General features: G+C 47.7%; 1 protein-coding gene across 5 annotated transcripts; it reads left to right on the top strand.

Annotated features, from left to right (window-relative positions):
* The first annotated feature begins 598 nt into the window (after window positions 1-598).
* Window positions 599-24,369, top strand: PFKFB2 (6-phosphofructo-2-kinase/fructose-2,6-biphosphatase 2). 5 transcript variants are annotated; one of them, XM_057508028.1, is made up of 15 exons: window positions 599-786; window positions 1,952-2,044; window positions 7,567-7,692; window positions 8,127-8,223; window positions 8,638-8,704; window positions 8,833-8,907; window positions 9,274-9,330; window positions 10,167-10,291; window positions 12,099-12,306; window positions 12,724-12,870; window positions 13,606-13,710; window positions 14,440-14,569; window positions 15,310-15,372; window positions 15,684-15,748; window positions 22,346-24,369. In XM_057508028.1, the coding sequence occupies exons 1-15, from the start codon at window positions 618-620 to the stop codon at window positions 22,406-22,408; spliced, it is 1,590 nt and encodes a 529-aa protein (XP_057364011.1). In that variant the 5' UTR covers window positions 599-617; the 3' UTR covers window positions 22,409-24,369. The 5 variants fall into 5 exon arrangements, with proteins under 5 accessions (XP_057364011.1, XP_057364010.1, XP_057364012.1 ...); XM_057508027.1 differs by lacking the exon at window positions 22,346-24,369 and adding an exon at window positions 16,366-20,800 and having other exon boundaries at window positions 601-786; XM_057508029.1 differs by lacking the exon at window positions 22,346-24,369 and adding an exon at window positions 16,366-20,800 and having other exon boundaries at window positions 656-771; window positions 1,940-2,044.
* The last annotated feature ends 1,308 nt before the right edge of the window (window positions 24,370-25,677 follow it).

The raw sequence follows: 25,677 nt of genomic DNA, 5'->3' as shown, positions 1-25,677 counted from the left end.
AATTAAGCGTCAAACGCGCCTGGGGGCAACTGTCAAAAGTTGACTTGAAATACACAAACTCACCTCTTGTGTAAAAGCCTCTACCTCTGAATACGTTATATAGAAACTGCATCTTTTCACATCTTTCATGACCGTTTCCTGCTGGAGCAATTTTCCTCTTTGGTTCTTCAAGACGACCAGAACAGATGGAATAGAGTGGGAGGTAGGACCGAGAATAAAGAAGGCGTTTAGAAGTCCCCAGGAGTATGTGGATGGGTCCAGCAAAGCTCCTGGTTCAGCGAAGAGAGGAGCTGATTTTCTCAAGTTACAATGACTGACCTGTGGGGAGGACAGGCAAACACCCTATGGTGTACTCAGCTCAGATGCTATGGTCCCTTACTCTAGCAAAGCCCCTTCTAAAGCTTACGTCCCACTTTATGAATCTAACGAGGTCCCGTTGGGATTCGGTGAGGAAAGCGTTACTTGCACTTTTTTTTTTTCTTTTAGGTTTCCACCCCCCTCCCCCAAATCCCACCCACTGCATTGGGCCATTTAGTTCACTCTCGCGAGAGTGTGAAAAGAGTAGGGTTTTTAAAAAAATTAACTCCTCCCCCAGCCCTATTAGTTGCCAAGCAACGATGCAACCAACCTCCACGGTGCTGGGCAACTTGGGAGCTTGCGAGCCCTCGCCTTCCCAGTTCCATCCCGCAACCGGAGCAAACGTCAGCGATTCCGATTTGGGCCCCGCCCCTGGAGCCTGCGCGCGCTCGATTGGTCAGCGATTCTCTCCAGGTGAGCACCAACGGGGTGGTGGCGAAGCCAGGCCCGGGCACGTGATCTGCCGGCGACTCCCGCGCCCGCTTCAGTCGGTTGGCCCCTGTCTGCAGCGCACCAGGGAAGTACCAGGGCCACTGCCAGGAGGGATCTTAGGAGAGATCGTGGGGTGAGCGACAGCGGTGCAGCGCCGGGAGAGCCTGGGTGGGCGGGAGGAGGGAGGCTGCGTGCGCTTGGATGGTGAGCAGGACAACGATGCCTCGCTGTTGCGGGGAAGTTCTGGCCGCCGGGCATTGCCGAGAGTGCGGACGTTCAGGGACTGGGAGCCTCAACTGGTGTTTGGGTTGGACTTGTGTAGTCAGTGGAAGAACGGGGCAGGGTCCTTGAAGCAGTAGGAACTTAGGGTCCTCACGAGTCCCTTGTCTGGGTTTTGGAAGTGAGCTGCGGGCTCTTCCACCCCAGTTTGAGTCAGGACTGACCCCTTATTCTGCAGCTGACCTTGGGGAGGTCATGTACTACCTCTTTGCGCCCTAGTGTTCCTTGTATAGACCAAGTCCCAGGGGACAGCTGGGGAGAGGATGCCGGAGCAAGAGCCTGGTAATGAGAACACCAGAGGAGCAATGGTGACTTGCTAGGACTGTCTCAGGGTGCAGTTACAGCTTTTCCTTATGGGAACCTGTTTGAGATTTTTCCAATTTCTCTAATTTTCTTCAGGACTGAATCCTGCCACTGGACTGCAGTTACTTTATGATAGCAAATTTAATCTCTTTGCAACCCAGCCCACCCCCATATGCTGCCACTACGCTCCCTAGATTCCCAGACTAGACTCGGAGGTCAGGAAGGAACTTGGCAAAGCCACTTAATTTGATTAACCTCTGGTTTTCAATCTAAAATGGGGAAAAGTAATAATGGTAGCAAAATCTGCCTTATTACAGGATTACTGGAAGGATCGAAGGAGATAATTATGTGAATGTAAACCCCCAAGTCTGCACTATAAATGCAAGGTTGCAGTGCACCTCCCTTCATAAGTGAGGAAACAGGGCTTTTCCAAGGGCATACAGCTGGTAACTGGGTGAGAGCTGGACTTGGCTCTTGGTCCGCATGGCACTGATCCTCCTCACTGAGTGTTTTGAGTGCTTTCTTCTTCCATCCCTGCCCTTCCTTACATTCATTTTGTCCCTTCCAGACATCTGAAGAGCTGCCATGTCTGGGAATTTTGCCTCTTCCTCAGAACAAAACAACAGCTGTGAAACCAAAACCACAAATCTTCGAATGTCAGAGAAGAAATGCTGTGAGTTCTGGGGAAAAGCTCCCCCCTCCTTTATCTTGGGAATATGTTTGTAATCCTCGACTTTGCTGCTTGGTGGGAATGAGAAATGATCATTTGACATGGGAATGGAAAACACAGTCTACAAGGGGGGTTTTCTGTCTGAAACAAATGACTCAGTGAAATGTTGGTCCTTGGGACTGGGCTGCAAGTATAGCCCAGCATTTTCTTAACTGCTTTCTGTCACTGAATCTCTCTCTCCTGGGGGTACCTGCACACCTGAGTGATGTTGATGGTTAGAACAAGAGTGGCAGGAGGCAGGAATTACTTGGGACTGATAGTGTTAACAGTTTCTCTTTATCTCTCAGGCTAAGTTTTGTGAGGCGCTGCTCACTGTGAAATTGTAGGTAGGAGCCAGTAGTAGCTCATTTCTACAGGCCTCAGGAGAATTGGCGCTGGCATTTGATTTCTGACTGTGACTTGGGCACCTTCCTTCTTCACAGATTCCACCGCCTTTGCACTTTGCAAACTATTTTCCCTGCAGGTTCATTCCTGCAGGGACAGGTTTCACAGGAGCATTTCCATGCCAGTTCTTCAGACAGAGACACACAAGCAGAGGTTTGCAGAGAGATCATCCTCTGTCCTCACGCATCTGTGTGCCTGAGCATGACTACTGCCTGCAAGACTGCATCCCCTGCTCCACAAGGTCCTGGGCACCTGTTCCCCAGCTGTTTCAGGGAACCTCAAGGAACGCTAGCCCTTGCTGCTGCTGCCCCCAGATTGGGACCCTGTCAATCAGTTCTCACTTCAGTGGTTTTATATATATATATATATATATCCCCAGGTGGAACAGCCAGGTAGCATGAGACCTGGAAACATCCCATGGTCAGAGCTTTCCCTGGAGTCTAGGCCTTGGTGTCATGTCCTTGTCAGTCTCATGATTAACAGGGACAATCGCTTTTCATCTAGTGCCAGTGAAGCTTGCTGGGGTTTGGGCTCCAGCAGAAGCAGACAGCTTGGGTGTGACCCTGGGATTAGGGTCTCCTTCTTGGCCAGGACAGGAAGCCAGGCCCCAAGGGCAGATACCCCATGGGGGATAACTGGTACAGCGTGAGGTTTGAGTGCGGCCTCTGGAGTCAGACTGCCTGAGTTTGAATCCTGGTTTGACTCCTTCCAGATGTGAGCCCTTGAAAAGTTGCTTATCCCCTCCATGTACAACTTTATAAAATGGGGATGCTGATAGTCTCTCCCTCCAGAGTGATGTGAGAATTAGGTGAGTAAATATACAAAAGCACTTAGAAGAGCGCTGGGCACATAGCTAAGGGGTATTAATTTTTACTGGTGACTCTATTTGCATGTTGTTTTTATTCCTGAAACATTACATTTCAAATCAGTTATACTCTAAATGCTGCCCCAGGAGCTCACTGTCTAAAAGAGCCCTGTGAATATTTGTTTTTCAGTAAAGAATGTTTTCTCCTCTTGTTTGACAATATTGCAACCCAATGGGGTTCAGGATGCACATCTTAAAGGAGAGGTGTACTTGATCCAAAAGAGAGCGGAGAGCTAGTTGGACTGGGGAAAGTTGGTAATCGTGGGTGTCTCTGACCCTGCATAATGCCCGGTGCCAGGCCTGCCTCTGCACTATGGTCCGTGAGAGTCTATCTGCCTTCCAAATTCTTAGTTTTCTTGCCTTGATCGTCAGGGAAGCAGTAATCCCAGGTCTCTTTCCCATCTTCTAGACTCTGATTCTTGCTCTGGGCTCTGATTTCTCCTTTCCAGGCTCCACCCTCTTCAGCCCCACTGGAAGTATCTGGTTTGCCCTAAGGCGACCATCATTCATTTACCACACTCTCTTTGCCCTCGGTGTTCCGACTGTTAGACTGTTGCAACCCTAGGCAAAGGAAAAATAGACTTAGGAGAATATGTGTTAGTTTATTTCCTTTTTCTGTTATTTGCCTGTATCTTGGAACAGACTCCCCTGGCTGCTTAGTGTTCACGCCCAGCAGTTGCTTTATTAAAAGCTCAACGGTTATGCCCTTGCTGCTAATTACACCTGTGTTGGACTTCAGCTCTGGGAGGTGACTGGGCTGGAGGGCTGAAGGATGCCTCTAGGGAGCCAAAACCTCCAAAGGAGCATTACTGGAACTTCAGCTGCTCCAGGGACGGGGGGTGGGAGGGGGTGCTGGCTGAGGTCCCTTTATGGTGCCCAGATGACTGGCTGCAGGGCTCTGTGAAAACAGGCATTGGGCAGGGAGTGGGTATACATGCTTTTCTTTCTTTGTTTCTTTTATTCTTTGACATTTTGAGTAAGTCAGGAAATGACAAGTTCCCATGTGGTACCTTTCCCAAACAGCAAAATCAATGCATGTTCGTGGAAAAGTTCAAACAATACGGAGACTGAAAAGTGAAAAAACTCTCACAATTGCTCCTTTCCCTGTTGAATTTGATTCTTCCTGATATCTTACTCTGTTAGTGAAAATAGGTTCACACTGTATGTATTCTGTTCTACTGCCATTTTAAAAATGTATTAAACGTTTTCATGTCAGTAAATCCAGATTTCTCTCTTCTGCATAGTATTGCATTGTGTGGCTATGACAGCCCCACATGGACATTTCTGTTGTTTCCAATTTTCCACCATCACAGACAGTGCTTCAGTAAGCATCCTTGCATATACACCTGTGCAGGTTTGTGCTAGCACCTCTTCCTACAGAAATAATAGGAGAAAAGTTAGACATTTGAAATGTTGATCAACATTACTAATTTACCCTCATAAAAAGTTTTATACTGTTAGCTTTCTTTGATATTTCGAAGTGCTTGAATGGAAACTGGGCCTTGTTAACTATAGCTGCACTGCTTAACTAAAACCCTTTCTTAGTGTTTGTCTGCAGAACTTGGATATTTCGTGCCTATCAGTCAAATAGTAGGAGATGGTCTGCAGTTTTATGACTCCTGGTAAATAAGAAGAAGATATTACCAATGAAACACATGTAATGGGCAGCATATTTAAAAAACATGAGGCCTATTTAGAACAAATAGTGAAGAGACCTGGGTCATGAAAAGGCCAGGAACCGCCGACCACCTTTCAGGATTAGATTCGAGAGCGCCGTGCTGACCACATGGCTCCCTGTGTCAGGTGCCGACAAGAGCTGGTGGCTGGGACTCGCTGGGCAGGCCTGAAACCAGGAGCCTGACCTTGACTTTCTGCTGTGGGGCTGTAGGCCATACTCCTCAGTTCTCTGCGCTGGAGGGTTTCTGTCTCTAGGAGGGAAGTTATCAAGCCTTCATTTGCTCTAAGTATGTTCATGAAGGAAAAATAAGTCTAAGATTGAGAGTGTGAGTTAAACCTTATGCAAAGAAGGGAAAAGAGAATTTCAGGATTGAAATGACTTTCCAATATATGTGAAGGGTATGTTACATTGTCTCTGAAATTAATCAGCATGAAAGAATCTCCTGTTCAAATCAAGGTAGTGGTGGTTTTATTTTTTAACAGGCAGGACAGAATGTTCCTAGTTTTGCCAATGTTGCAGTTTGAAGTATGGTTTAGATTTGTACTCCGGAAAATGAGAAATTGTGGCTGCAGCAGGTGTGTGTGTGTGTGTGTGTGTGTGTGTGTGTGTGTGTGTGTGTGTGTGTGTGTTCTGGGCAGAGGTGGGGGTTGTGCTGGAGGGCACCATACGGAGTCTTCAGTGACCAGTGCCCTCTTTTCTTCTTAACACCCTCTGTACAGTTGGGTAAACATGGAGCAGCTGGTTCCCTGGTTGACATCAGAGCAGCTCCCAAGTATCAGTTCATTTTCATGTTTAGGGAGGCTAGCAGGACCTTCAGGGGAAGTGACTAATGGCCTGAATGGTGTAGACAAAGTAGGCCTAGAATTGCAAGTAATGAGCCAAATCATGGGGGGTTGACAACTTGTGGTGCTGAGCTAGAGAAATGCAGTGTCAGGAGGATTTTACTACTGAAACCTGAGGCAGCCCAGCCCAGGCAGAGTCAGTCTGTCTGTTAGGGGTCAGAGGTCAGGGATTAACATCAGCTGAGGCTGCAGGGTGGCCTTTGCTTGCCTCTGTGCTCCCTGTTTGGACAGAGATGAAAATCTTATGTTGCTCGTTACCTACCTTGGAGGGACTCCTGCCAAGGCCGAGGAATGTTCTGTGTGCATGGTGGGTAATGGACTAAAAGGCAATCCCTCTGACCCCAATTCTGGGCACCTACCCCTTGGGCACCACTTGGGCCAATCTTTGCCTTCTGAGTACTTATTGCCAAACCCCAAACCCCCCTTAGGAAACTTCCTTCCAAGGTCAGTTCTCTACCCAGGCCCTCCCGGCTACTTCTCCATTGAGATCTTTTTAACATTCTTTTATCAAAAGATGAAAGGTGACCTTCCCATCCAAGTACCCCAGTCTCCCTGAATTGTTTCTTTAGCCTTACAGAGTCACCTTGTCCCAGAGCAGAGAAGCAGCAGTAACTTGCTGGCACCCTCGGGAAAGCTGTGCTGGGAACCAGAAGGCGAAGCCTTTCTTTCCTGTCCCCTTCCTGCTCAGGGCCTTCCCTCATGGGGGCCGGCAGAGCCTGAGCCCTCCCGGGGGACCCCCGTTTGGGTGCTGGCCCCAGGAGAGTGGCTGGCAGCCATGTGGGCCCCTCCCTCCCCACTCCTCTGAGGTCGATGGGCAGGGAGGCGTCACCCTCTGTGAGCGAGATGATGATGAATCACAGGTTCCTTTAAGGTCTGGGTTGTGGCACGATTCTTCCCAGGACTCATCGCGTGTCCTTAGGCAAGTCGCCTGTGCAGTGAGAACTGACTCTGTGACTGAGCATTCCTGAAATAAGTTCCCTGAGGAAGGGTGGACCTGTGACTCCTCTTGCTTCTAAGTCGTTTTGGTTTCATATGGGCCGTGAGACAGGCTGGCTGAGATGCCGCTTCACCATGAAGCTTCCTGAGTCTAGTGAGGAACCTGCGTCAGGTAGCCTTTGCCATAGTCTCAATCTCACCATCGTTTAGAAGTTCTGCCTAAACTGTGTCCTGAGTGCAAAGGCCAAAACAGCTTGAGGCCAGACTCCTTTTAAATGGGCAAGCTAATCTGACCCCTGGCTCTGAAGGAATGGGTGGATTCCTCAGGATAGAAACCTTTGGACCTGTTTGGGAAGTCAGCTCAGTTCTGCATCGGTAGAATCTCCAAGCCTTAGACCTCCCTTCGCAACGGTATCATTCTCCTGTTAACTAAACGTTCTCACACAGGGAAGGTACCATGGTTACTGTCTTTCTCATCCTTGCCATTTGTCCCTTCTCTCCAACTGGATACTCTGAAGACCTCGGCTGTGTAAGGAAGCCATGTTTTGGTTTGGGTACCTTCTGAAGTCTACGTGACCCTTCAGCTCTCTTTTAGGAGGGGTGGCCCGAGAGCTTCTCAGTCTGCCTTCCCAGTCTCCCCAGACTCACCTCACTGAAGTTTATGAGGGTTAAATGAGATCACGACTGTGGAGTTGCCAGCCCAGTGCACGAACCTTTAGTTCTTTAGTCATTTCGTCTGTTCTTTTGCATTTTCCTCTAGCATGGGCCTCCTACATGACCAACTCCCCAACTCTCATCGTTATGATTGGCTTGCCAGCCCGGGGCAAGACCTATGTGTCCAAGAAACTCACACGCTACCTCAACTGGATTGGGGTGCCCACCAAAGGTAGGTGTGGGTTATTCATTCCTGGGCCTCACAGGCTTCCTTGACATCAAAGTTATAGGGTGCTCCTGGCGGAAGTAGTGGTTGCTTCCTGATTTGTTCACAGATGTGTTTTCTCCGGGCCTAGTTCTGAGGGAATGCCTTTGATAGTTTAGGGCTTTACATTTTCAAAGCCCTTATATCTATATCGTCTTGTCTAATTCTAGCAGTGCCCCCATGAAAGAGCCAGAGTGGCTGAGGAAATTGAAGCTCAGCTTAAGACTTGTCCAAGGTCTCGTAATTCTGAACTGGAACCTGACTTGACTTTCAGTCAGTCAGGTCTTGTTCCTAACATGCCATAGTACTCTTTCTGAATCCCCTTGGGCACTTTGACGAAATCCTCTTTAGTGGGGTTATTGTATGGTTTCACTGCCGAAGGGTGTTGCTGTCTTCTGCAGTGTTTAATCTTGGCGTGTATCGGCGTGAAGCCGTCAAGTCCTATAAATCCTATGAATTCTTCCGGCACGACAACGAGGAGGCCATGGAGATCCGCAAGTGAGTCTTAGGCCCGACCTGTGGGCCGGCCCTTTCTCAGCCATCAGGAGCCTGGGTGAGACAGGGCTTGGTTCTCCTCTCAGTAAATATCCTGTGGGGGGTTTAAGTGGCAGTTACTGGCTGGACAGGTCACCTCGGGCTTGGCTGGGCAGAAGAACAGGGCCCGGGAGATGCATGTATGTCCGTAGGCCAGGCCTGCAGAGAGAGAAGATACCTGCATGGGGTGGGGGATGTGAAAGATAGAGGATGGTGTAAAAACCTCAGTGGGGAAGTTGAAAAGTCTTGTCGGGGAAAAATTTTGACCACTGGGAAAACTAAGCAGGAAGGGCCGCAACTCCCGAGCAGCCCTTCTGTTTGTGTTCATCGCTGGCTCTGCGGAGCTGGCCTCACTCTAGTCCTCTGCTCTCCTGGCAGACGGTGTGCTCTGGTGGCGCTGGGCGACGTTAAGACCTACCTCACTGAGGAGAGCGGGCAGATTGCGGTGAGCCTCAGCTGCCTTTTCCCGCCCGGGGCTCTGCCTTGGCAGCCGCCTGGCCCGGCAGCCCCTCCTTGGAGCCACCTTGCTGGGATCCATCCTCCCCACTCAACCCCCATGGGCTCTCTTCCCAGGTGTTTGACGCCACAAATACCACTAGGGAGCGGAGGGACATGATCTTGAACTTTGCCGAGGAGAATTCCTTCAAGGTAGGCTCCAACTCCATGCTGGAGGAAAGGGGATGAGTGGAGGTGGGCAGTTAGGAGGGACATGCAGATCTGTTTGACCCTGGTGGGCGAAGACAGGATTGGGTATCTGATTCTCTCCTCTCGGGGCATACTCCCAATCCTTGAGTGTTTTCTTTCAGGTCCTTTCTTAGACCCTTAGCCTGTATGTCTGAGGCCTTGGGGATGTGGTAAGAGCTATCTTTAAATGAAGGGGCCATGAAGGCCACTTTCATGGAAGAAAGTCCTAGGGGACGTAATGTTTGGGGTGGGCAGGCATGAGTATGTGCTTTTAATCAGCAGCCTGGTATTTTTTTTTATTCATTTACACTTCCTTCTCTCCCTGGCCAGGTATTCTTTGTGGAATCTGTCTGTGATGATCCTGATGTCATTGCTGCCAACATCCTGGTAGGTGACACCCCTGCTTACCACTCCCTCTTTATCCTTTGTGCCTTGTGTGTGTGTGTACTAAGGGAGAGAGTCAAGTGGGTAAAGAAAGAAAGAAAAGTATCTTTAGCGGTACAGGGTGATCTTTTTGATCTGCCAGAGCATCATTTTGCACCCAACACTCTTCCCTGGGGAGCAAAAACAGAGGCTTTGAGGAATAAAATAAGAATTAGCTGTTGAGTGAAGGCCAGAACTTAGACTGTGGTACTCCTGGTCCTGAGTTTGGGTATTAGCTGGGTGCTGAGGCCTAGGTATCTGCCCACTACAGGTGTAATGTTCAGGTCAGCACTGTATGCCCTGAGCATCTCATGCCCTGTGGCCACAGCATAAGCCAGGCCCATTTGGTGGGTTGTGCTGTGCTGTGCAGAGCAGACACCCATGCGTGGTCTCATGTGGTGCTCTCTCAGCACCCTGGGAACTTGGGAAGGTCTAAGAAGAGGTATCTGGTCCAAGTCAGGCAAGATCAATACCCTGTTCTGAGTAGTCACAGGGCAAAATTCAAGCCCATTCTGTTTTCCCAGGAAGGTACATAAAGGGACTGGGGCCCAGGAGCAGCGTTAGCTGCATGAGTGCCTCTGTCTCTCAGCCAAGGGCAAACACATGACTCCCCAGCTGTCTTTGCTTTCTTGGTTGCCAGAGGCACAGGGCAGAGAGCAGGTGTGCAGGGAATGGAGATGCCAGGGCTCTAGTGCAAGGCCGGTCTGTGGGCTTCCCTCTCTTCCTCTAGCTCAGGCTGTTCACAGGAGGGCTGTCAAGGGCAGACCTCTGACCGGGCCGTGCTCTTCCTGTGATTCCAGGAGGTAAAGGTCTCGAGCCCTGACTACCCTGAAAGGAACAGGGAGAACGTGATGGAGGACTTCCTAAAGAGAATCGAGTGCTACAAGGTCACTTATCGACCCCTTGACCCAGACAACTATGACAAGTAAGGTTAAAGGCCCTGGTTTGAAGGGCTTGAGGCAGGGGTCTCATTTGAGGAAAGAGCCTTTATCCCTCTGTCCCCACACTTCCTGCTGACAATCCAGACCCATGATGTTTATGTCATTCCAGAGAAACAAGGTATGAGTTTGCAGGTTGCATCTTGTACTTGAACACGGAAGTGTTTTCTGTCATCAGTTCTTCCTCTGTCCTCTAGGGCAAGATTTCTCAACCTCAGCATTACTGACATTTTGAACTGGGTGATTCTTTGCTGTGGGGGGCTGTCCTGTGCGATGCAGGATTTAGCAGCATCCCTGGCTTCTAGATGCTAGTAACATTTCCAAGCTGTGACAACCGAAGATGTTTGCAGACATTGCCAAACGTCCCTGGGGAGCAAAATCACCCCCAGTGACTGAGCCACTGCTGAGATCAGTCGTTCTGATCTTGGGTTGTTGTAGGACACCCTCAGAGATGTATCATCGTCTTTGGTCACTTTTAAAGTTTATTGTGTGTATATATACGTGTGTGTGTGTGTGTGTGTGTACACATGTATATAATATGTCATATGTCATTAATACATAGGTAGAATATACATGTATTATGTCATATATACATATGTATTACAGCATCTGTAATAGAGAATACACACTTTTGTAAAACATGTACAGGAATATATACATGTAATATGTTACATATGTAGATTAAAATAATGAACACATAAAATATATACAAGTGTATTTTGAAAAAATACATAAATAAAACATGGAACATGCCTGACTCAGAGAAATGTCTGATCAATGTTAGCCATTATTATATGGCAGTATCTATCAGCAGTGTGGTATATAGTATGGGTTAATTTGTTGTGTGTGAGATGTAAGAACCATAGTGGAATGTCAAGTACCTGTTAAGAAAGATGTGTGCACATGGAAACCTGTAAGAATGTAGCCTTTGCGAAAGCATGCAGTCAGAGCATTTAACAGCTCTGTTTAAATAAGAATATAGCCCTGTGCCAAGCAAATACAGAGACACATGTCGCCCACTGTTAAACTGCTTCAGTGGTCTGCTTAGTGTTTGGAGTCTTTAAGCTCCTTCAAGTGGGTTGTGCAGAATGTTAGAATTTGGAGGTGTTCCTTAATACAGAAGTTGAAAAACACTGCCCTAGACATGGCCTGGCAGTACATTTTTAGTTAGCCAATGTCCTACCTAGAAAAGCATTCTGGAAGAGGTGTATATGTGTTTATAGATGTTCTCTCTGGTGGTAGGGTTATGGGTGATTTTTATTTGCATCATTTTGCCTTTAAAAAAATTATTTTGGAATAAGCATTTATTATTTTTACAATGAAAAAAGTTCCATTGTGGCCACAAAGCAGAGTCTGTGGAAGCACCTTTGAGAGAGGCTTGATCAGTTGGGTGCAGGGAGTGCATAGAAGTTTCTATGGTTCTGCTGCCTCGTCTCCTCCCCCCACTGCAAGTCATGGGTCTTGGGAGTTGTTGCTTCTCACCAAATTCCAGGGCTAGTAAAATCTTCAGGTCATCTAGTCTAGCCCCGAGGAGAAGGCTGAATTCTGTTAATCTTATTTATCTATACTGAATGGTATAGTATAGGCACTGAAGAAGGGGTACTAACTGGGGCCATTTTCCTTCTCGGTTGGGGGGGCATTCCATCTTTTGGCATTTGGTTCCTGAAAAGTGGGTGGGCTATAGGTGGAGAGGAGGCAAAGCTGCTGGCGCTGCAGGTAACTAAGGAAATCCTTTCTCTTACTGTTACCCTCAGATTTTCATACCAGGGCACTTTTTTTCCTTCTCTGTCTCAGGGACCTTTCTTTCATCAAGGTGATAAATGTGGGCCAGCGGTTTTTAGTGAACAGAGTCCAGGACTACATCCAGAGCAAGATCGTCTACTACCTCATGAATATCCATGTCCAGCCTCGTACCATTTACCTTTGCCGGCACGGAGAGAGTGAGTTCAATCTCCTGGGGAAGATCGGAGGTGACTCTGGTCTCTCTGTGCGGGGGAAGCAGGTGAGTAGTTAGCCAGCAGGCTGGGCCTCCTAGGCCTGGAGTTAGAAGGGCACGGTGGAGGTCATCTCTTTTATCCCTTCACTCCTTCCCAAATCCCGCTGGGGCTCAGCCTGTGTTTTTCAGATAGTCAAGCAGGCACTAGGGACGTTTTCTCGTTTGCTGTATTGTAGTGTGGATAATTTGGAACCATTTCTGCTGTGCATTCAGCTATCAGATATTTATTGGGGTATGACTTGCGTGCTCAGCACAAGACAGGGTGCTCCCATTAAAGTTCGTTTCCTCTTGGGTTTACCTTAACGATGTAGCACCTTTGAGATTTTGACTGAGGTCATACACATTGTCCTTTATTGGCCAGGTTAGTGGTCATGTGTGTTGTGTTTTCTCTCCCTTTTCTTTTTTTTTTTTTCCAAACTCCAGTTTTCCCAGGCCCTAAGGAAGTTTCTAGAGGAACAGGAGATAGCAGACCTCAAAGTGTGGACGAGCCAGTTGAGGAGGACTATCCAGACTGCTGAATCCCTGGGGGTGACCTACGAGCAGTGGAAGATTCTGAATGAGATTGACGCTGTGAGTAGGGAGCTCCGACGGCTAAGAAGCCAGTAAAAGTCTCCTGTTTGGACGGCAACTCTCGAAACTCATGATGTGGGCAGTTTTAGCCAGAAACTAGAACCCCCAGGTAGAAACTCAAGGAAGCTGAGTCTGTGGCCGATTTGGGGAGGAAGTGGGAGCAGGTGCACCTCTAGCAGGGCTCGCTGCCTGCTTGAGCACCTGGGCCGATGGGGCACTCAGACCCTTTCTCACCTAGGCCCTTGGGCCCCGGGTCAGTGGGGCCCCATTTTGTTCCTTTATACGTTTACAAAGAAATAGCTCACCGCTTCATTTCTGCTTAGATCCGTTGGTCAGCTCCTCCGGGAACGTTCTTCCAAATTTTTTCTTGGCTCTCTCTGTCCTCAAGCACAAAAGTAGGCACTTCTCCGTCTTCCGTCCCTCTGTGCCCTTTTAAGGCTCCTGCAGGAGTTCTCCCGCCCCTTCAGGCTCCCCGCTTCCCCCGCTTCCTGTTCCTTTTATCCCGCTGACCTTTCTTGCCCTTGAAAGTCCCCGCAGTAGTAGGAGAAAGCGGCGGCTTCCGCTAGAGAAGCTGCGTCCCCTCCGCAGCTGCCCCAAACGCCCTGGCCAGGCAGCCGAGGTGCCTGCTCAGCGCCGGCACGTAGTAGGGTAGCTGGGAGTCATCGGCTGGGCTTCCTTGTTCGGGTGCGGCTGCCTGCGTCTGTCTGCGCTTCAAGCCGGGGTGGCCCCACGCAGGGCGTGTGCGAGGAGATGACCTATGCGGAGATCGAGAAGCAGTACCCGGAGGAGTTTGCGCTTCGAGACCAAGAGAAGTACCTGTATCGATACCCTGGCGGGGAGGTGAGATTCCCCTCACGTGAGGGTGCTGCCCAGCCCTCCGCTGGGGCCTTGGCTTTCGTTTGGGGGAAGGATTGAATGTGGTTTGCGGGGTCTGCACAGGCTGGTCAAGATACAGTTTAGTTTACCCTCCCACCTTCAGGTCATACACGGTTTAATTCAGCTCAGGCAGTTGAACGCCTCATTAATTTTTAAGATCTCCAGGGGAAAGGGTGAGAGGGTATCTTCTGTGTTGATTATGTTGTAGAATCAACACGATCTTTTCTACATTTTTTTTTTCTACTCCCTCAGTCCCACCCTCACCCTAGCAGGTATAGGCACCAAGTAAATGTATGGGTTATGAATGATTTCTCTGTCACCTTTGGTGTTTTAGGCTGGTTCCTGGCTTAAGTGGCTTTATGCTCTAGGGATGCATGAGGCAAGCGTAAATACAGCACAATGGCAGGGGTCCAGGAAGCCCCCAGGAGCCCTTGTTGCCTTACACTCTGTCTGCGAATCTGCAGGAAGGAAAAAACCAGACTGAATCGGGTTTCTCTTCTCAACCTGTAGTTTTCTCGGTTGCTCTTGAAAGGCCTGGGGGCAGTTGGCAGGCGGCAGGAAGTCGCCAAACCTCTAGGAGGGAAGCCAGCTGGGGAAGAAGTGGCCCAGCCACCGGGCCCGGCATACCCAGCCGCCGCCGTGGCTGCCAGCTTGTGCCTGGCCGCCTACCAGCCTGCCCCACTCCCCCCACAGTCGTACCAGGACCTGGTGCAGCGGCTGGAGCCTGTCATCATGGAGCTGGAGCGTCAGGGCAACGTCCTCGTCATCTCCCACCAGGCTGTCATGCGCTGCCTGCTGGCCTACTTCTTGGATAAGGGCGCAGGTGCCATCTGAGGGGAGGGCCGGGGGACACATCCATGGGGGAGAGCTGGGTTTGGGGTGGCTCCAGGATCCCCGGCAACCAGACCTCCCCCTCCACGCAAGTTGGAGTACATTCTTCAGGCCACGGAGTGGGGCTCCCAGCAGCCGCTGGGCTGACCACTTGCTGAGTTTATTCTGCTGGTACAGAAGCCCCCAGGGGAGAGGGGCTGCTGCTGGAGCCCCTTGACCCTGCTTGGCTGAAGGGCCAGCGCTGAGCGGACTCTCCCGTCAGCATCAGAAAAGTGGTTGGACATTTCCAGCGTGTTACTTTGGCTATGAGGAGGGTAGTATCCTAGAAGCATCTTCGTCCTTTAGATTCAGGGCAGGCCAGTTTCTGGGTAGAGCCATAAGAAAGTGCTGCTGCCTTCCCGATATTTCCCTTCCCTTCCCGATCTACCTAAGCTGCTGGGAAGCCTGCAGACTGGCCTTCGGTGTACCCAGGTGGGCCACAATCTTCCCTTCAGCGGGTCCTGGCCTTAGCACTTCTGTTTTGCCCCAGTGGAAGGATCTAAAATGGACTTGTTTCCTTCACGAGCCACTCAGTAGCTCGGGTGGCTGTCCTGTCACTGCCTGGGGCCTAGGGGAGGAACTGCACAGGTCGGGGTAGAGGAAATGCATGAGCTTCTTGGAGTGTGTCTTCCACTAACTTGACCTTACTGCGTGATGCTACAGACTTCCCTCACCTGGTCTTTCTGCTTCCAGATGAGCTGCCATACTTGAGGTGCCCTCTCCATACCATCTTCAAACTCACTCCGGTGGCCTACGGTAACTATGAGCTTAGGAGCTGGGCAGGAGGTGGGATTGAGGAAGGGCGGGATTTTAAAATTCTCCCTGCAGTTTGTCGAGAAGTTCAGCTGCCTCACCCGTGTACACCAGGGACATTCCTCAGTGCTTCTTATTTTCAAACGTATGTGTGTATACATGTGTGCACGTGTGTATATATGTATGTATGCACTGGGGATACATACGTTCTTTGATGATCTGCTTTTCCATAATGAAACTAAAGCATTTTCCCTTGACTTCTTTTTTGCCCTCAGGAAAAGGCAAAAAAAAAAATCTCTTTTCTGTTTTCTCAGGGTGCAAAGTGGAAACAGTTAAACTCAATGTGGAGGCGGTGAACACGCACCGTGACAAGCCAACTGTAAGTGTTTTCCCAGAGGTGGGGTGCGGGTGCCTCGCCTCCCTGAGTCTTGAACCTTTGGCATCAAGAGTCTGGGGTTTCTTTTCTGTACCAAGGGGACACAGACCCAGAACTCCATGTCCTCTTAGTCTGCTTACTTCCAAAAGGAAGAGGTGTTGGAATTATTATTTTTTTTAAATTAGTACCTCTCTCATGAGTCTTAACCTTGAAAGTTGGCTCCGGGAAGTCCAATTAAATATGGAAGTGTTTGGCTGAAGTAAAATGCAGATTTTCCCCCCAGAAAGTGCTCCCTGTAGAATGCAGGATCCAGAGTTGCCTATGAGGCGGGGGCAAGAGGTGCAGGTCCGTTCCTAGGTCTGTCCTGACAAACTGTGCGCCCTTAGGGAAGGCCCCTCCTTCTCTGGCCCCCTTGCCTGCTCTGGGGTGTGGTGCTCCAGGAGACACTCTCCCTCTGCGGTCCTGGGGCTGGGGTCCAGGCCACGGCTCGTGTCTTACGGGAGACTATCTGCAGAGGAGCAGGAGTGGAGGAGGCCGCTGTGGTTACGAGCATTTTAACCTGTATGAGTACACCTTTGGCTTGCCTTTCATTTGTGCGGTGTCCCCCCATTTCCAATCAGAACAACTTCCCCAAGAACCAAACCCCCGTAAGGATGAGAAGGAACAGCTTCACGCCTCTGTCCAGTTCGAATACAATAAGGCGTCCAAGAAATTACAGTGTTGGGAGCCGGCCCCTCAAGCCCCTCAGCCCTCATGCCCTGGACATGCAAGAAGGGGCCGACCAGCCGAAGACCCAAGTCAGCATTCCGGTGGTGTGACCGTGTGCTCCCCTCCAGCCCTGGCCTCCCGCCCCTGCCACTAACCCCCAAGGGATCGTTTAACTTCCAGCCCCCACTGCCAACACCCCACCGCGAATCTTAACCCAGAGTGTGAGGTCGTGTTTCCTGACCAACCTTAGGTACCCTACAGTGTGAAACATCCTCCTGCCCAGGGGCAAATTGGCGAGTTGAGTATTTTAGGACAGGTCCTCAGTTGGGGTGGCCTGGAGGAAGTGGTGAAGGGACAACACTCCCTTGGCACACTGGCATAGCTGGGGCTGAGGCTTGGCAAGCCACACACACTTTGTTCTAGTTTGGCCCTGGTTCTAAGCTCACTAATGTCCTTGAGTGGTCAGGTGGGGGGCTGAGTCCAGGGGGACACAGAAACCCGTCTTCCCTTCACCTTTGTCTGTGCGGGGCATGCTTCACTCACTGTCCTTCCTTGGCTGCGCCCTCCCTCCTTGCCCCTGTGTCAGATGTCCGGCTTACTGCATGTCACTGTCATTGTGGTGTCTGCCCGCGAGGGATGGTGGTCGGCGAGGGAGAAGTCTTCTCTGCAGTGGGCCTAGGTGGATGTGGATCAGGGGCCTTTCTTTTCCCTTCTCCCTTCCTTTCAAGCCAGGTTCTGCAGGGGTCAGCCCGGGCTACAGAACATCCATAGGTGCTCTAGAGCCTGCCAGTGGACGTGGGTGAGAATTCTTGCCTCCCTTCCTGAGAAGTAGGCCTCTGTCTTCGGTGCCTCAGAGTATGTGGGAAATATGTTGGTTTGTATTTTCCATTTCTAGAGCCAGGCGTCCTGGTGGCTGTGGGGTGAGGCGCAGGAGGGTAGAGTGGCCTCTGGCTGTTGCAGGACCGTTGCAGGGCAGTCCGGCCTTTTGGCCGACCACAGCACCTTTCCTGCCAAGGCTGTAGTTTCCTGACCTTGGGCTGTTAGAAGGACAGAGGTAGAGTCACCATATAGAGGCTTGAATCGCTCAGGGCAGAAGGCAGAGAAGAATTCACTCAAACTGCTTGTTATTTTCCAGTAAGTTTTCAACACACTCTCCTCTCTAAGTTAAAATTTTCTTTTCACATGAGCAATTGTTTTTCCAAGGGTGGGAAGCCTGCTGATGATTTTAACCTCCCTCCTAGTATTCTTTTATCTCATCTTGATGTCTTTGGTACCCTGTGGGAGTCTAACTCTTGACTGTATTTACCTATTCACTTTTGTCATTTTATTTTCTTTGTAGGGTTAAACGAAATGGGTAGAACAGGGATCCTTAGCCCCTTGGCCCTGATGGCATTCTCCTTCCCTCCAGTTGTGTATGCAAAACGCCTGAATATATGTGCATTTTTCTGAGAGGCAAGGCCTTCTAGTGAGACCTAAGAGATAGATGACTCCCCATGTTAAAGTTATCAGTTTGTAGAGCAAGCTTAGCTATTTGCCAAGGGGGTTTTTGTTTGGTAATAGAAAACCTTTTGTCATGGTTCTCATCCGGAATTATTCATTAGAATCCTCTTTAGAAATTTTGAAATACATGTACATGCCTCCTTTTAACCCTTTACTTTGCAGGGTGACATGGAGCAAATCACCCTGTAAATAAATGTCCTTGGGCACTAGATGGGAATTTTAAGCACCCTGGAGAGAGGTAGTGAGATAAAGCCTGTAGGATGATAAAGGATATCAGCAAAGGCAGCTGACTTGTGACCTTGAGTCCTTTTTTCTTACATCCCGAGTTGGCTCTCACAGCCAGTTTCCAAAGGTTGCTTGCCTAGATTCTCCTGAAATTGCATCCAAGGTGTAAGTAACCTGCTATTCCTGTTTAGCCATTACACAATGTGTACTTAGTGCCTTTGGTTGTGGGGCTTTGGGCTGGGTGCGGGTAGTGGTTGTGGTAGGGTCCACAGAAGTGGAAGAGAAAAGTCCTTGCCCTGAAGAAAGTTATTTTGGGGACAGGGCATATAATTTACAGTAAGTGAACATTTGCCAAAGAGCAACACATTGATTCTGTAAGTGTGGACATTGAAGTAGGGTACAGATTACTTCTCATAACTTTTCTCTTGTGCTATGGCGCAGAGAGACTCAGTGTTAGGAGGTTGGGAATGGCCGCTGCTTTGAGAATGAGATGTAGTCTAGGACGTATGTGTGGCCCTTTTATAAGGTTGCCTCATCTAGTTTTATTTGGCTGGTGGTTTTGGTCTGTAGTCCAAATGAGCAGCAGAGTTTTTTCTGCTTAGGCAGGTAGAGTAGTTCAGAATTAATGAATGAGAAGAGGGAGATTCTGATCCAAAGACTTTGAATTTGGTCTGAACATATGCTTAGGAAGAGGAGATTTCACTGACAAGCCAGTATGATGTCACCCTGTTGTAATCCCCGGCATTAGGTCATTGGGGTGCACGTTCTGGCCCTCAGCCTGCTGAGTGCTTGTCCACTGTCCCCCTGTACTAGCTCGTGGTCCTCAGAAGAGCAGCCTGGGTGGTCTTCTTATTCTCAGATAGGATGTGGGAAATTAGAGCTTGACAATAGCAAGCAGTTTCCAGATCCTTCCGTGTTTCGAGCAAGATCCTTCCAAGAGAAGGCTTAGCAGGAAGAAACTGGGAGAATGGAATAGAACCCTTACTCCACATTTTGGTCAAGTTCTGCTTCCTATTTTTTCTTGTCCTCTACACCCTTTCTTCTTACTTGAATGTGTGTTGGTAGTATATACACATTATTTTGATTATGTCCATATCACAAATCCTACAAAGAAAAGTTGGATTCCAGAGTACCTTTCTTTGAAGCTTCCAGTTTTGTTAAAGGAGAAAGAGGTGAAGGCATTAATATTTAATCTATTTGTATAAAATGGGAACAGGAAACCCACCATATAGTCTTATTTTCTTTTTCTTGATCCAAAGCCGATTGAGGAATTGGTGTGTGACAGACCCGAAAGAGGGATCTAAGGCAGATTTAGGTTCTCTACTTATCTCCTAGTTCTCAAATGGGAATTTAGCTCTTCCTTATTATCTGTATTGTCTTTGGTTTCGTTTTGATGAGGAGTTTGCTTTACATTCAATTGGAAAGTAGACTAAGAAAATGTAGTAGAAACATGCATTGCGCTAGGGGTCTGCTCTGTATCGTTTCCGGGTTTTGTTTTTCCCCAAAAAGTTAGAGTTAGGTACAACATATTTGTATTCCTAGATGGAACGGTTGAGTGTTTCCTGTGAGGTTCTGGGTGTTCCTCTTTGCATCCTCACATTTGATCATCAGAAGCACTGACATTTTAAAGAAACGGTGATGTATCTGTTTGGAAATAAATCCATCTTACGGTTCTTCTGTGAGCTGGAGGTCTGCGTTCCAGAGAAACTTATTAGTGCTGAGGTAGCTAAGGGACAAGGGGAAAAGAGTCTAATGATTGAGAAAACTATGTCTAGGTTATAAAGTTTATGCACATTCCATTGTCTTTGCTAAGCTCCGAAGCCATGTTCTGTTTGTTTCAAGAAATTTGGTAAATACACCCAAGCTTTCGAGGATGCACATTGACTTGTATTTTAAAATGTTACTTTAAAAAATATATAACAATTGAGTCAGTTTGCAACATTTGGCAGGATTGATCTGACTTCCCATAGCGGTGACATAGACATGAGAAGGCTGTCCAGGAATTTAATTTGGACACATAGTGTTCAGAAGACTGTATTTCATAGTACCTTTATGCTGACTGACTGACTGACAGGCTCTGGCAGGGTCCCTATGCTGACTGACTGACAGGCTTTAGTAGGGTCTGTATGCTGACAGTCTGTTTCTAGTTGTATCAGGTAGTGGTGTATATGCATTATTGTAATTCTCTGTCTTGTACATATCCTAAAAGAAAGGAAATAAACACTCTCCATGGTTTCCTTAGGGGGAAATTCTGTCCACCGTGGTTTTCAATAGACATTCCTTTTAGTGTAGCAGCCAAATTCTCATCATTTTACAGAAAATGAAGGTTGTATACCACCTGAATGATATTTGGTAAACTTTGCTAAAGAAATGCCTGCTCAAAGCCTGGAATTGTTACCTGTAGTTGAAGCCATCGCCTCCATTCCCCAGTGCTAGGCAGGACTTCACCTCACCATCCGATTCTGAACCTTCTGTGTCCTCAGCTTCTCTGTAGGGAGTATCACATTCCTTCCCCTGGATAATGCCGCTGTTCTCAGTGTGCCGGGAACTTGGCTATTTATTCATAATCTAACAAATAAAAATGCAAAGGAAATTTTGCATTCAAAAATTGATTTTAATAGTTAGTAAAAGAATTCTTTACAGTAAACCTTTCACTGAGGATCTATGACCAATATCTACTTACTCAGTGTTTTTGTACCTGAATTGCTTGTGGATGTGTTTTGATCGTGTTGAAGTAATGAGGTCAACTCATTCTGATCTGGCGATGGTTTTGCTGTAACACAAAGGACTGATCACCAGCTGTGCCCTTGGAGGGGGTGGGGAGTGGGCCGGCACCACTGGGTTGGGTGGAATGGACTACATTGGGAACCCAAGGCATAGTGATCCTCAGATCTCCCTAGGCATACCTCTGTAGAAAGAAGGAACTTAAGTCCTTAGCAGCATTTGGATTTAATCTGGTGACACTGAGAAAAAAATATGCCACTCAGATCCACATAAGGTGTGTACAACTGTATTTGAAATATGTTTTTGTGTTTATGTGTAGAATGGGTAAATAAAACTGTTGAATAACTTGAACCTATCAGAAGGCTTCTGGGTTTTTTGTTTTCTGTTTTGGGTTGTGTTTCCCCCCCTTACCCTCTCCCCCAAAACTTTGCCTCCTGCTTCTCCATGGTTGAGCTTCAGACAAGCCAAAACCAGTTCATAGTGTGCTGGACTTCTTGGGGTGGACATGGCTCTCTCCTACCACCTCCTGGGGAAACCGGGAAGGACATTATGGAAGGCATCTACGGAAGGAACTTCGTGGTAGTTTTATGTACTTTGGGGCATCTCTACAAGAATTAATTAAAGATTATCTTTGACAAGGCTGTGCTATGAACATATAGCTCGTTATTTATTGTCAAGAAGAACTTTGGAGATCTCTTAGAATTTAGTGAGCTGTTCCTTCTAAAATATGACCTGCGTCTTTCTCATGAGATTACAGCCAATGGATAAACAGCATTTAACTTCCGGGACAGGAAACAGGTGGAATCTGGTCACCATTGTCATGCCTTATCTCTCGTCACCCTAACAAGGAGCAGGAGCTTGTTAGACATGGAGGCTCTTGGGCCCCAGCCCAGGCCTACTGATCAGAATCTTCATTTTAACAGGATTACCAGGTGATTCAGGTGCACATTCAACATTTGGGAAACACTGTTCTAGGGGGAACAAATTCTCACAAGGTAAAAAAACATTAAGTCCCAGTTTATGAGATGAAGACTGATTTGGGAACGGACTGGGCTAACTGCAGTGGTGGAGGGAGATGCTCCGCAGAAGCCGTGGCCCTGAAGCAGGGGCACTCCCTCCGCAGGGGTTTTGGCTGATGTAGCCTGCATCCTCCCCTTTTACCACGGGGCTCCCTGCAGCCTCTGCCTCCCATCTGGTATGCAGCCTAAGATCCAGGTCCGAAAGGAGCGCCTGCTCCAGCGCAGTCGCCAGGCCGGTTTCTCAGGGAAAGAAGCCCATGGCTGTGCCGTTGGAGCTGGGCTGACTCCCGAGAGTAGGGCGGCACGTGCAAGCACACAGTGTGTCCACAGTGGGCAAGCTGTGAAAGGCGAGGGAGGGACTCTGCTTTCTTTGTCGTTTGGCAGTGTTTTAATGGCTTTGTTTTTGTCCCTCTCTGGCCCCTAGGCCGACTCTGTGCTGGCTGCGCTTAGGCACACCTCTCCAGGATCCCTTCCATCACCCTCCTGATGACGTGGAGGCTGAGGCCAGACCCCTCCGGGAGACGGATCTACTGAACAGCTTGGGAGATGAGCTCTACCAGGGCTTGAAGAGGAAGTTAAGTGAGGACTGGACATTTGGGGCTGCCAAAACGAGGCCCGGAGAAACATCACCACCTTTCTGTCCCTCATGCCTAATGGGAATATCAGTTACACTGATACAGTTAACTTCCCTGTGCCTCAAAATGTTTAACAGCCTGAACCGATTCATTCTTCCTCTCTGTTTGCTAGGGTTGGCCTAAGCTGGCCAATCTTCCATTGCTGCATTTAACATCCTACTGTGACTACATCCTTAGCTGGCTGTTCTTTGCCCAAAGTACAAATACACCTCTAGACTGGAGTGTTTCCAAGTGACAAGGGCTGAACCCTTGCAAGCCTTTTCTGTGCTGGAAGAGCTGGTCTCTGCCTCCATTCTAAGTGAGCAGGCCTGAGTTCAGTATACCTGTTAGCAGTCAGGTTCTTGTCACATTGGAAATGAGGCAAATTCCCCAGGTGAATGGAGGGTAGCTGAGAAACTTGGTCCCTAACACGTCTCTTCTGTGGTGATGGAAGAGCAGGGCCAGTAGCAACCTTCTCATTGAGAGTTTTCCTTGTCTGAGGCCCCTTGAGGCCAGGACCTGACTGCAAGACTCCCCAGAAGGGTACCTGTCTTGTAGGTTATCTTTTGTAGCCACTGTATTTTCTACCTGATGCTGTGTTCCCCTCAGCCAAGGAGGGCTAATGTGCACTCTGGTGGCTGAGAATGAAGGCTGGAGAGAGAAGTCTGGTGCCATTTACATCCATGAAGCAAAGAGGATTCCTTGGGCATCAACTCTACCAAGGAGTTCTTTCATCCTCAAAACAGGTTCAGGGAGACGTGCCCTTCTGTGGGGCTCTGGCACCATGATGCAGGCTCTGAGAACGCTGTGGCTGTGACTTCAAGACAACCAGTCTCCTGATGCTCCCCTCTTACCTAGTTGTCATTGTCATGTTCTCCTGGTCACATGTAAAATGTTGGGGGAGCAGGGGAAGCAAGCCCTCAACGCATTAGTCATTGATTTCCCTTAAAGATCTAGGTCAGTGATTGTCAGGTGCACAAATATGCCTCTCTAGACGCGATTTTATTATGTTGCTATTCCTGAAGGAGGGTTTGGAAGCTCCAAAGGATATCTTACAAGCAAAATCCTTTTTTTTTTTTTTAAGAATAGCAAGTTTTTAGCTTTTCAGTTTTTTTTCCCCCTTTCACTCATATGCCCACTTGCTGGGTAAGGGGTAAGTGGCAAGAAGAATAATGAAATGCAGCTTTTCCAAAATGGTTCTTTTAAACCATGCAAATGATACAGGGCTCTGCAACCTAAGTAAGATGTGATGAGCTGGGCTGCAGGCAGTTCAGCATCCAGTGGTGAGGTGCTTGTTTTATATGCACAAAGCTGCCTTCAGAAAGGCTCCTGACTGCTCCGTAGCAGGTGATTTTCATCCGGCTGCTCGTAACATGCTGTACTGTGATGATTTTGTTCTTATATAACCAGGTTTCTTTCTGCATCTAAATACACTGTCTTTTGATGGTCAGATCATGTTTTATTTAGTTATTTATTCATCCCTGTAAGGTTTTTTAAGTCCCCATATTATTGTTGGCATGTATTTAATCAAAATGTAATTGGCGATGTCAGTTTTTGGTAGAAATGTAGGTAGTTTGAGCTTTTATGTCTAATGTCCATAGTAGTATCTTAAATTTCTAGAATGTAGATATCTGTCTTCTGTAAAAGGACAGTAACTATGTTAAGGCACAGTGGATTTCTTTTGAGTACTTTTTTCTCATTGATTTTTATTAGTATAAACTGAGAGATGCATTTCTCTGGAGAAAAAGTTCTCTCTTGGATAAAAAAAATCATGCTAAACTATATGAGTAATATGTATTGTTTTTGTAATAAATAGAATAAAAGTTATTTTTAATTAAAAATGCATTTAATTTTTAAAATCACATAAAGGAAAATAATGTTGGGTACATTATACATATTAGTATTGTCTATAACATGCAAAATGTGTTTCAAACTGGCTTCTTGAAATGACTCTCAAATTATTAGATTGTGTATATATTTCCAACTGATGGTGTTAACTGGTGACCCTTTTATCAAGTTCCATTAACATTTCAGAATATCAGTAGGTTCATTACTGTCATGCATTATTGACATTCTAGAGCTTTATTAATTTATTTAACAAATCATCAGTGATCAGTGATCACCTGTTTGTTCCATGCAATGACAAATTTCCTCTCCTCTTTCTGGAGTTTATTATTGGAAAGGAAAAAGTTAATAACAGGTCTGTAATCCATCCCTCCCTACTGGGGATGCCTTCCCTCTTGTGAATAATCTTGATCAAAACCATTTACTAGGTAACAGTTACATGAATGTTTATGATAAAGGAACTTGGAACGTCCTTTTTAGGGTCAATAGCAGTAGAGATAGATGAAATGTTCATAGTAACAGTAGTGATATTACAGGATCTAGAGTCCAAAGGCTCTGATAGAATGAAAATGATTTATGAGTTCTCCAACCAGGAAATTGAGAGACAGTGGTTGTTAGTATTACTAAATATACTGAGCTTGAACTGTATATCTGGAAGAGTAAAATAATGAGGGTGTAATTTCCTTGGAAAGATTTCCAGCACTTTCTGAAGTGTTAACCTTATTCAGCAATCATGCCATCATTTGTAGAAGACTGGGAGTGTAGCATCTTTTACAAACAGGTGAATGAACACCCTTATTGAGTGACTTACAACACTGATGTTTTTGTCAAAGTCCAAACCTCGGAACAAAGTCAGTCTATAATATTTGTAATAGTGAGGGCCCAACAGACACATAACATACTGTTTTTAAATGTAGCTGGAAACTTAACAAAAATATGAGGATTAGAAAATGACTATTTAGAGAGCGCTCCAGTGTTGGGTGATGGGTATTCTGTGTTGTGTTTATGTAGCCTTCATCATTACCACCTCTTCAGGGTCTTCACTGGGGGCTCACTGTGAGGAGTGCCATCTGGCCCCCTAGCTTGCCCTTGGGGACAAACCCATGGGCACTTCCTGTGGTTGTCTGGCAGTAGCTCATTCCCATGCTTTATGGTCTTGAAGGATCTACACCATTCATCCAACCTTCATTCATTGTCCTGAAGTCATTTGAGAATTGGACAGAAGCTAAGGATTCTCTCCCCAGAAAAGGCAGGTAGAGGTTTTGCATACAGCTCAGGGGGGGTCATTCTGAAACTC

This window comes from Manis pentadactyla, chromosome 9 (assembly GCF_030020395.1).
Source record: "Manis pentadactyla isolate mManPen7 chromosome 9, mManPen7.hap1, whole genome shotgun sequence".
Taxonomy (NCBI): Eukaryota; Metazoa; Chordata; class Mammalia; order Pholidota; family Manidae; genus Manis; species Manis pentadactyla.
This window is presented reverse-complemented; position numbering and strand designations above follow the sequence as displayed.